General features: G+C 44.8%; 1 protein-coding gene across 5 annotated transcripts in view; it reads right to left on the bottom strand.

Annotated features, from left to right (window-relative positions):
- Nucleotides 1-12,280, bottom strand: part of MAPRE2 (microtubule associated protein RP/EB family member 2) — a 115,373-nt gene that overhangs the window by 18,275 nt on the left and 84,818 nt on the right. For all 5 annotated transcript variants that reach the window (XM_036321286.1, XM_036321284.1, XM_036321282.1 and 2 more), the window contains 2 exons: nt 9,502-9,647; nt 5,934-6,147 (listed from right to left, as the gene is read on the bottom strand). In XM_036321286.1, coding sequence (XP_036177179.1) covers nt 5,934-6,147; nt 9,502-9,647 — 360 coding nt within the window. The remainder of the gene's footprint in view (nt 1-5,933; nt 6,148-9,501; nt 9,648-12,280) is intronic.

The following is a 12,280-nucleotide window of genomic DNA, read 5'->3' as shown; positions in this document are numbered from 1 at the left end:
AAAAGAGGTAAACTTGAAGATATATGAATGGAAACCATCCAGTCTAAAGAATAGAGGCAACTACTAATTTGTACTTAGTTCCTTCACATTTCTTACCCAGTCCCCCAACCCTCCTCCCTTCTGGCAACCATTAGTCTGTTCTCTGTAACTATGAGTCTGTTTCTATTTTGTTTATTTTGTTCTTTAGATCCCACATATAAGTGAAATCACATGGTATTTGTCTTTCTATGTCTGATTTCACTTAGCATAAAAATATCTAAGTCCATCCATGCTGTTGCAAGTGGTAAGATTTCATTCTTTTTTATGGCTGAGTAGTATTCCATTATATGTATGTACCACAGCATTTTTATCTAATTGATGGGCACTTGGGTTGCTTCTATATCTTGGCTATTGTAAATAACACTGAAATGAACTTAGGGGTGCATATATCCTTTCAAACTAGTATTTTGTTTTCAGGTATATACCTAAAAGTGGAATCGCTGGCTCATCGGGCAGTTGCATTTTTTTTGAGGACCCTCCATACTGGTTTCCATAGTGGCTACAACAAACTGCACTTCCACCAACAGTGCGAGAGGATTTCCTTTTCTATACATCCTCACCAACACTTATTGTTTGTTGATTTATTGATAGACATTTTGACAGGTATGAGGTGATATCTTATTGTGTTTTAATTTGCATCTCTCTGATGATTAGTGATAATAGCATCTTTTCATATGCTTATTGGCCATCTGTACTATGCCCTCTTTGGAGAAGTGTCTACTCAGGTCCTCTGCCCACTTTTTAATTAAATTGTTTTCTTGGCATTGAGTTGTATGAGTACTTTATGGTGTATGCAAAGTACAACATAGGGGATATAATCAATAATCTATATATATATAAAAGGCTAAATGACCGACCGTCCAACCGACTGATTGGCTAGTACATGTGATGCGCACTGGCAATTTAAAAATAAACGTCGACTTGCGCATGCACGATACATATAAAGCTCTCACTGACGCCAGTTGCACGCATGTGTTTCGATCTGTCATTGTTGATCATGAATTTGGTTGTTTTTCTAAACGTGTGGTTCTTTGTCCTAAATGTGCGATTCTTTGTCCTAAAAATGAACACGTTCATAAATTAAATGAAGAAATTTTGGATATACTTGATGGGGATGTTCACACCTATTTCAGTGATGATTCTATTGATTCAACAGATGATGCCAAAAAGGAAAATTTTCCCAGTGAATTTCTTAATAGTATTACTCCTTCGGGAATGCCATGTCATAAATTAAAATTGAAAGTAGGTGCAATCATCATGCTACTGAGAAATCTTAATAGTAAATGGGGCCTTTGTAATGGTACTAGACTTATCATCATAAGATTGCGACCTAACATAATCAAAGCTGAAGTATTAACAGGATCTGTGGGAGGAGAGGTTGTTCTGATTTCATGAATTGATTTGTCCCCATCTGACACTGGCCTCCCATTTACATTAATTCAAAGATAGTTTCCCATGATGCCAGCATTTGCGATGACTATTATTAATCACAAGGACAAACTCTAGACAGAGTAGGAATATTCCTACCTGAATCCGTTTTCAGACATGGTCAGTTATATGTTGCTTTCTCTCAAGTTCAAAGAGCATGTAACGTTAAAGTTAAAGTTATAAATGCTTCATCACCAGGGAAATTAGTCAAGCACTCTGAAAGTATTTTTACTCTTAATGTGGTATACAGGGAGATATTAGAATAAGTTTAATAAATTTATCAGTCATTATTATTATTTTTTTTATTGCTTAAAGTAATACAAAGGGTATTACATATGTGTCCATTCCCCCCCCCCCCCCGCCCTAGACAGTCCCCTAGCCTCCCCTATCCCCCAGTGTCTTATGTCCATTGGTTATGCTTATATGCATGCATACAAGTCCTTTGGTTGATCTCTTACCCCCCTACCTCCTGTCCCCCAACCCTCCCCGGCCTTCCCGCTGCAGTTTGACAATCTGTTTGAGGCAGCTCTGCCTCTGTATCTATTATTGTTCAAAAGTTTATAATGGTCTCTATTATCCATGAATGAGTGAGATCATGTGGTAAGTCATTTTTATCAATGCTGTTTTTATATCATGTTTTTGTTTTTATATCATGTCTTTGCTGTTGTTATACCATGTTGTTACTGTTTATTATTAATCAATTTATATATTATTTTCATATACATTTCACTAATTTTCTTTCATCTCTGACACTTCTATTATAGAGAAAGGGTGAATAGTGATATTAAAATATTTCTTCTAATTAATTTCCTTTCAATGTGCATGAATCCGTGCACTGGACCACTGATATTGTAATAACTATGTATGGTGCCGGGGGTACTGAAAATATTGGGGAGAAAACGTAAAGTATATGGCTGTCTAACCCCTATGCTGTAACTGAAATTAATAAAAACAATACTGAATGTGAACTGTAATTGAAAACTAAAATTTAAAGAGAGAGAGAGAGAGAGAGAGAGAGAGAGGGAGAGAGAGAATGAATGAATCCTGGTAAAGCACCACAGGGACCTGTGGGATAATTTCAAAAGTTCCAACATCCAGATAAAAGGAGTCACAGAAGGATAAGATAGAGTGGAGCTAAAAAAAAATATTTGAAAAAATAATGCCTGAAAACCTACCAAATATGGTAAGAGACATAAACTTGCAGATTTAAGATGTTTAATAAACTCCAAAGCAAGATAAATTCAAAGTAAACCATGATTAGGCACATCACAGCCACACTACCGGGAGCCAAAGATAGAGAAGCTTGACTTCAGAGCAAAACGACATGTTATATAAGGAGAAGGATTAGAATGAGTATGCTCTTATCTCTGGAGGCCACAGGCAATGAACAACAGCTTTAAATGCTTAAAGAAAGAGAAAGACTAGCCTGCATTCTTTGTCTGGGGAAATATTCTTCAAGAATGAAGGTGAAATAAAGATATTTACAGAAAGAAATAAACTTAAAGAATTGATTGCCACTGTACCTGTTCTTTAAGAAATGCTAAAGAAAATTCTCCAGTCTGACGAGAAATGAAATCAGCAGGAAACACAGATGTTCAGGAATGAAGAACATTGAAAATGATAAAAATATTAACAAATAAATGATTCTCTTAATTTTTAAAAAATACACATAACTGTATACAGCTTAATATAAACCATGATAGTATTTTAAAAAGTTCTAGTAGCAACATTTAAAAATTTTAAGATATTAATTTTAAAATATGCAAGATATATACAAAGTATAATTTCTATATGTAACCAACATAAAAATTATTAGTTGTTTTATTTTTTTCACACTAAGTCGTCTAAAGCCAGCATGCATTTTATACATACAGCACATTTCAATGAAGAATAAGCACATTTAAAGTGGTCAAAAGCTGCTGTATTGAACAGTGTTGATTTAAAACAAAGGTTCTAACATTTTCTTGAGGGGCTTATAACGTATGTAGATGTAATATATATGCCAACAATGATGGGGAGGGGGATGGCTGCCAGGGTTCCACATTTTACATGAGGCAGAATATTAATTTTAAGTACACTGTGAAAAAATAAGAATATATACATACTGTAATTCTTAGAAAAACCACTAAAAATTTTAATGCAAAGAGATATAGTTAAAAAGACAAAAGATAAATTAGGAGGGAAGGCTAAAAATATTTTAAAAATCCAGAAGACAACAGGAAGGGAGAAACAGAGAACAACAGAAAGGACAAGCAGAAAACAAATGATAACATGGCAGATCTAAACCCAACCGAATCAGCAATTACATTTAGCTGTAATGGACTGGATACTCAAATGTCCAGAGATGAGCAGAATTAATAAAAAATGCCAGACTCAATTAAATGCTGTTTACAAGAAAAATACTTTAAATATGAAAAACAAAATTAACTTGTCAGGGAGAAAGATATACCATACGAACACTGAGCATAAGAAAGCTGGAAGTGGCTGTGCTGAACCAGGTAAGATAAACTTTAAGACAAAGGTATTACTGCTGGGAGCCGGTCCATGCTTGCTGTTTCAAGGGACCTGGCATATATGGCATACTGTTCTTAATATGTTTGCTCACCTTCTTGGCACTATGTGTTTTAACCAAGGTCTCTGAGAAAGGTTGTTTCCCCAGGTAGGGATTTTCCCCTGAAGTTAGGGAGGGAATAAAACCTCTTAACTAGTGCCAGGTGGGTAATTAATCACTTTAACTACGAACAATCATGCTTAAGCTACATAATCTTTACCCCCTGGAATGGAGATAAGAAACGCCCTAACCTTTGTAATAGAGATTGGTAGGATTGAATCAACTGGTATAAATACAGATGTAGTAAGACAGCAAGAGACAGAACTTAGAATACGGAACCAAGAGAGACAGAACCTAGGCACAGAACCTATACAGAACGTTCTCTACAGACAGAAGAACTTCGCTGGAGAGAACATGGCAAAAGATCCTGGACAGAAACTGGCCTCAGAAGCTAGAGACAGAACCTAGCGAGAGAACATGGCAAAAGATCCTGGACTGAACCTGACTACAGAAATTGGCAAGAGAACCTGACTAGAACTTGGTGACTGAACCTGGCTGGAGAACCTGGACAGAACCTGGCTGGAGAACCTAGCAAGAGAACATGGACACAGAACCTGGCTGGAGAACCTAAGCAGAACTTCACTGGAGATCCAGACCAGAACTTGGATGGAGATCCTGGCTAGAGATCCTGGTGAGGCTGCTGATCAACTGAACACTGTCTCCGTGTCCTTCCTTTTCGCCGACTCCGTCTACACCTTTGGGGACCCCTGGACCCGCTGGGGTTGGACCCCGGCAACGCACCTCAATCTCCTTCCACTAATTCCTCAGCCCACCCCCGTCCCATCATCCCCTGAGGAACCAGCGGCTCTCCTGTCCCCATTTTACTCGACTCCTCAGCGGATGGAGACCATGGTGACCACCCTGCTCCCCGCCTTCTCCTTCCCTGACACGCCGTGCCCATCCTCCCTCCATCCGGCATCCTCCCTGCCCGGGGCCAGCGCGCCCTTTTCTGCCCAAACACTGACGTTAGTTCCTCGTGGCACTGCCCCTCTCCAGCTCCAGGGCACGGACACGGAGACCCACGCAGCGGCCTCTCGCCTCCGCCGCCGTGACCAGCAGGCGTGTGCACGCGTGTCTGGTAGCAGCGCGGTCACAACCACTCCTAACCCATGCTGAGGGGAAGTGGCATAAATGAGGACTCGGTGTTCTCTGGGAAATTAAGGTTACCGGCTTCACGGGTGTGAGCACTGGCCTTGGGATGGAAACAAGTGGTTGTGAGCATTCCGCTGTTTAACTGTCCAGTACCCACAGCTCGTGTTTATCATCAGGACCCTACTTTTAAAAGAACACACGCCTGGTAAAGTCCGCTTCTTAGAGCAAGGGCGTTTATAATGTATTTTGGAAAGATTTCTGTCCACAGAAGGTTTAAAACTGTGAAGTTCTAGGGATTCACCCTCAATGACTTCCCTTTTGGACAAAACAAGCCTTGCTGAGCATCATCACGCAAAAGCTGGCACTGCCCCTGAGAGAGGAGGGGGGCCTCCCGCATGGCCTTTGAAGGATCACAGGTGGTTCAGAATTAAAAGCATACATCGGTTCATATTCTGGGATGTACCACCAGCAATTAAGCAGTAAAAATATTTCAGTCCAAGTCTAACCAGACCAGAAATGTCTCAAAAACACATCCGAGGAAAATGAAATCTACCCCGGGTGTTATTTTAACACCCGGCTCCCGGTATGTAAAGTGAACAGCCTGCCCTGGCGACAGCTAGATCACGGGCGTCAGACGGCCACGGAGAGGCCCCAGCGAGGAGGGGAGCGTGGCCAGACGGACAGAGGCACCAGGAGGCCGACGGTGGGGAAGGCACCAGGAGGCAGGACAGGACGCAGCGCTGAGGCGACTGCTGCCGCTTACCTGCGGTGGGGGAGTTGGCGTGGTGCGACTTTTTTGGCAGGTTGAAGATCTGTTCGCCAGGGTCGGGGGGAGGAATTGCATCTTGCCCTTGTCGTGCTTCTACGGGGTCGTACTCCTTGCCGTCGTAGTTCGCGTCATAGAACTTCTTGAACCACTGGATGAAGTCCAGGTTGTCCTGGAAGCGCCCTTTCACTAGCTTCTCCACCGGAATCACCTGCAACAGAAGAGCCTGTGAGTCGCCAGCCCAGGGCTCGCTTGTGGCTGATACAACTGCAGCGGCCCCTCCATGTAACTGTTCCCACATGTCTGCCCTTCACGACCACTGGCCTCTCCCCCAGCTTCCTAGCCAGCCCCAGTCTAGAATTCGTCATTTTTCACCATATTGAATAAACAACAACACACCTACAATGTTGTAGTTGGGCCTGGCTGGCGTGGCTCAGTGGCTGAGTATCAACCTACAAACCAGGAGGTCACAGTTCGATTCCCGGTCAGGGCACATGCCTGGGTTGCAGGCTCGATCCCCAGCATGGGGTGTGCAGGAGGCAGCCGATCAATGATTCTCTCTAATCATTGATGTTTCTATCTCTCTCTCCCTCTCCCTTCTTCTTTGAAATCAATAAAAATATATTTAAAAAATATTGTAGTTGGTTTTCTTGGAATTATTTAACATTTCTGAACAACCGGACAAAACAAGGAATACCCTCAGCCAATAGGGGCCGATCCTCTTTATAGTGTGTTTATGCCAGAGCATCTCCCCCAAATCACGGGCCTGGGATGCTGTGCTGTTTCAAGGCTGATGGATTTTCCTTACTTCTTTGTAGCACTTGGTCCAGTTGTGTAGGAATAAACGCTTACAAGGATTATAGCTGCTAGAGAGTGTGAGTACATAGACTCAAATCACTGTAAACACACACCAGCCTAGTGGTCCAAGTGAGCCTGCGCAGGGCTTGCTAAGGCTGTAGAGCGAGAGGCACCAAAACAACTAACCACCCAGTGCAGGCCCAGTAATTCTTGGGGTGCACAGGAGCACAGCTAGCATGCCGTGGAAGGAGTGGGGCTGGTTAGGGGAGTCCCGGAAGGCAGCCTGGAGGAGGTGCGAACATTAACCTCAACTTCTGAGACGAACCTCAGCTCTTCCTTTCCTATCGGCAACCTGCAGGGCCAGGCAGTGTTCCCTTTGGAGCTCTCGCGGGAGCCTGGGTTCTACGACAGGAAGTGTGTGGCCTGACTGCTTCGCTTCCATGCAGTGGCAGCTACTTCTAAAGGGAATGGAAGGTGCGGAGTTGTCCAAACTGCACCATTACCAGAGTCTTACTTCTCACCTGTGGGTTGGAACACCAGCTGAGCGTGAGCCCTGAGAGCTATAGAGCTGGGGGGCGAGTCAGGTTGTGTGTGCGAATGTGTGTGAGTGTGAATTCAGACAAACCCAGCGCTCAAAGAACGCAGCGCCACTGCCATGGTACCAGCGGGAACTGTATAAACTACCTTTCCAGCAGGTCTGTGCCACCTCAGGAGAGATGTACCACTGGTATCCTATGGACCATGAGGGCCGCTTTAAAAAAGTAGGGAGACCTCAAAGACCCGTGACAGATTGAAACAGAAAAAGGGACTGGAGCATTTTAGGGCATCCGTTAAACTCAATTCTTCGCAAAACATAGTTTCAGAGGTGATTTTTATGCAGCTAAAACGGAAAGCAAGTCAACTACGGAACAAAACACAGAGAAGCAAGCTTCCGCAGGAGCCACGTTTTCCAAGAAGGCTCCTCCGGGGATGGAGACTCGATGCCGAATCTCTTCTCTCCCCAGACCTCAGGGACGTCGGCCCCCGCAAGCACTTAGCCGGCTCTTCATTGTGCCATTTAAAGATTTTCATGTCTCCTGATTTATAGGTTCTGTCTGTGCTGCTATTGATTGTTTAAGAAAGTGCCTTCTTCGCGCAGAAGCCCTTTAATTAACACGCTGTATGTTCTGCTTTCTGCCGAACATGAGCATCGATGAACAGACTTAGATGATGGTGCCCACTGGCCATTAAAGGACGCACTCACTTCCGCTGTCTTAACTCTGCATCCCCTGCAAAGTGCGGGCTCTGGGGAGACGTGCACAGGGGCCGCGTCTCTCCAAGGGCCTCTGGGTGGAATCACAGCATGTGAAGCGGGCGAGGCCAGCAAAGGCCATCGAGGCCAGCCTTCCTCCACTACAAGCGCCTCATCTTCAACACTCCTGACAATGGCTCATCCGCTCTGTGTGTCTGTGCTTCTGGAGAGCTAGGGGCCCTGATTGATTAGAGAGCATGCTCCATCAGTAAACCTATAAAAGGGCGTTTCTTTCAGACTAGAAGCAGCTGCTGAAAAGTGAGAGAAGACGTGGGGGACGCTGCTAATGAGGAAGGGGAACCTGCACAGCCCTGGCTCTGAAGGAGCGAACTGGAAAGGAACCACAGCAAAGGACGTAAAAACGAAGCTGAAAAGCATTCGGAAGGTTAAGATGTTAAAGAGAATATGTTTTGAAATGAAAATTCTGAGAAAAGGAAAACTAAGATTTTAATCGTTTGATAAGAATGTTTTTATTTAGAAAGGTTTTAATTGCATTAAATTGAAAATATCTTCGATTTGCCAAACCTTTCTCTTTTCCCTTATTTAACTTCTGTTTCTTAATAATCCAGGACTTTAGTTTTTATTTCCATAGCCTATTTATTGCTATTATCTATGCAAAGAAAAGTTTTGCATTTCTCCCCTGCTGGCTTGTTTATTTTCTCTTATTCAAAATTAATTTCTTTCCAAGCCTGTTCCCTCTAAGAGACAGATCCTAAGGAAATAACATGGTTGCATTGCATATGTATGTGAATGGAGGAAACGTACAGACTGCATGGACTTTAGCAATCGTTTTTTGGGGGGAGGGGCACCCAGTCTACCTCCGTTTGTATCACTCTAGGACAAAATTATAAAATCCAAAGGGGAAAAAAGGACAATTTATGGACGTGGATGGAGAATCTGCGTGTATATACCGTGCTGGACATTTTCACGCATTCCTTCACTTGAGCTTCGTATAACCACAGGGAATGGGGTTTTTGTCCTATTTTATAGATGGGTAAATGGAGACTCTGAGAATCTACACTAATAAAAGACAAAGATGCTAACTGACCCCTCCCCCCCCCAGCCAATGCACAAATTTTTGTGCACCAGGCCTGTAGTTTAAGTATAATTTGCTCAGCCCATGTTGCTTCCACGGTAACCACTGTTTCTCTAAAGGAACAAAATACACAAATAACCACAGTGGCACCTGGCAAACATAAACCCTTGTTACTTTCGATGCTAAAGCAGATAACAAAGTTCAACACTGCAATTTCTATGAAGGTTTTTAGTCTAATGGCTCCATGTTTAGGAATCTCCTTAATTAAAAGCCTCATACAAATGTGGGAGGTTAGGGTTGATGCCCTATGCTTTGTACAGACCCCAACCTCCTGCCAGGAGAGCCAGATCTAGTCCATGGACACCCACTGTACCTTTCTACACAGAATCAATGTTAGGGAAGGAAAGTGCATTGAGTGGAGGTGCACCTGAGTCTCCTACCTTATCCACATTCATCCGCTTGAAGGACGCCTGCAGGAGTTTGAAATTGTGAATGTACTCGTGCTCCAACTTCGCCTGGAATTTTACTTTCTTCAAACTGATGCAGCCGGGAAAGAGCATGTCCATGAACTGGCAGTAGGCGGCGCCTGGGGAGACAAGAAAAGCGCGGGGTGAGTCTCGCCACCTGTCCCTGGTGCCACTGGGGACGCTGGGCAGGAGGGGCTGTCATCACCCACAGCCTCCCGGCCCTGCAGCCCCCCCCCCCCCCCAGCTGCCCTCCTGGTCCCAGGCCTGGGTATGGGCGGGAAGGGACGGTGCCCACAGCATCGCCAGGGGTCATGGACAGTGCGTACAGCCTCAGACCCTCATGTCAAGGAAACTGGGTAAGACGGCTCTGCTCAGCTCCCACCAGAAACAACGGCGCCCTATTTTTTCTATCATCCAGCTCCAAGTCATCAAATACATCAGTGTAAGATGGAAATAGCAGACATTTTAACACGAGGCAACGACTAAGGTGCTCCTGAGATGGGCAGCTCAGGAAACACACACAGGCCACACAGTTTACACCTTCACCAAGGGGCTCAGGTGACACGCTAGCCAAGCCACTGCACACCAGTACCGGTCCAACCCCAGCAGGTCCAGGGGTCCCCAAAGGTGTGGACGGAGTCGGCGAAGAAGGAAGGACACGGAGACAGTGTTCAGTTGATCAGCAGCCTAGCCAGGATCTCCAGCCAAGTTCTGGTCTGGATCTCCAGAGAGGTTCTGCTTAGGATCTCCAGCCAGGTTCTGTGTCCATGTTCTCTTGCTAGGTTCTCCAGGTTCTCCAGCCAGGTTCTGTAGCCATGTTCCCTCGCTAGGTTCTCCAGCCAGGTTCTGTAGCCATGCTCCCTCGCTAGGTTCTCCAGCCAGGTTCTGTGTCCATGTTCTCTTGCTAGGTTCTCCAGGTTCTCCAGCCAGGTTCTGTAGCCAAGTTCCCTCGCAAGGTTCTCCAGCCAGGTTCAGTTACCAGGTTCTAGTCAGGTTCTCTTGCCAATTTCTGTAGTCAGGTTCAGTCCAGGATCTTTTGCCATGTTCTCTCCAGCGAAGTTCTTCTGTCTCTAGGTTCTGTGTAGGTCTGTCTTCTAAGTTCTGTCTTTTAAGTTCTGTCTTCTAAGTTCTGTGTTCTAAGTTCTGTGTCTTGCTGTCTTGTTACATCTGTATTTATACCAGTTGATTCAATCCTATCAATCTCTATTACAAAGGTTAGGGCGTTTCTTATCTCCATTCCAGGGAGTAAAGATTATGTAGCTTAAGCATGATTGTTCATAGTTAAAGTGATTAATTACCCGCCTGGCACTTAGTTGAGGGGTTTTATTCCCTCCCTAACTTCAGGGGAAAATCCCTACCTGGGGAAACAACCTTTTTCAGAGAGGAGACCTTGGTTAAAACACATAGTGCCAAGGTGAGCAAAATATTAAGAACAGTATGCCATATATGCCAGGTCCTTTGAAACAGCAAGGATGGACCGGCTCCCGGCACACCAGAGCAGGTGCAGACCCGTTCAATCCAGGCCAGGCCAGGCCACGGGCTCCCACAGGACTTGGAGGAGGGCGACGCTGAAGCCCACAGAGGCCCAGAGTCACGCTGCTCTGACCGAGGAACAAAAGTCACAAAAATGCGCAGAGACTCCTGAGGAAATGGTCATAGAAAACAGGTTTACCAGGAAGGCTCTGATTTCCTAAAATGAACGTTAGATCATGACAATTTCAGCTAGAAAGTCCTTGCCAGGTTATGTTGACTCATTCAGATATTCTTTATGGTCAAGTCTAAGGGTGCTGAGAAGGAGAAATCCAGAGCCAGAATGGTCCTTTCTCTTTAATTAATGAGAGGCGAGCGCGAGGGGTCGTTGCTGCTCTCTCCTCTGCTTCCCCAGGTCTCGGGGGGTGGGGGTGGGAGTGCTCCTGTGATGCGCCGGGATGGGCCTCTCTGGAACACGAAGGCTCCTTTCACCCTTTGTACCAGGGTTTCTGTGCGAAGCCTTCACTCCTCGGGCGACTCACCTTTACCTAGAAGACCCCACTGGGTGTCCCATGTCAGATGGGTGCTGAGCATCCCTTATTGGGACAGGAATCCAAGATAAGAGGGAAGAGGATACCAGGGCTTACTTAGGCCAAGGGCTGCCAGGCCAGGAAATGGCGGGGCAGCTCACTCCCGGGTAAGAGCGTACAGTGATGAGATAAGGCCACACTGAGCATGTCCAGCCGTCTTTACATCCGGGATGCTTCCCCTTAGATGCCGGTACCCTACACTAACTGGTCCATCTCTAGTCAAGCAGACGGGTTCTCTTTAAAACACGACAGGACGGAACAAGCCAAACGAAAACATCAGGGGAGGCAAGAGAAACATCATGCCGCGGGTGTGCTCATATTCAACTCTTCAGTTCTCCCTCTTGAAGTGCCACCAGATGGAGCGAATTCCAACAGCCATCTTAACATTATTTTTATAGAAATGGAGGCGTCTACATACACGGCCTCATCTCCTGCTCTTTCAAGAGTTTAGCATAGATTTTGCCTGTGCAGAGCCAGATATCTTTGGATCCTTACAAAGAATCAACCAAACCACTTACTAAAAATAGCTCTTGAAAAACAACAATAAACTTGACTGAGGGAGGCAGAGAAAACCACCGTTTATGTTCTGGTATGTACTTTTTTTTTTTTTTTTAGTTTAACAAACCATGATTCCCTTCCCGAGCCATAGAATATTCTTTACTGACATTTTTAATGGCGTTCTGATTTTTACA

This window comes from Myotis myotis, unplaced genomic scaffold (assembly GCF_014108235.1).
Source record: "Myotis myotis isolate mMyoMyo1 unplaced genomic scaffold, mMyoMyo1.p scaffold_m19_p_9, whole genome shotgun sequence".
In the NCBI taxonomy this organism is placed as follows: Eukaryota; Metazoa; Chordata; class Mammalia; order Chiroptera; family Vespertilionidae; genus Myotis; species Myotis myotis.
The sequence above is the reverse complement of the archived record's forward strand: the minus strand, read 5'-3'. Positions and strand labels throughout refer to the sequence as shown.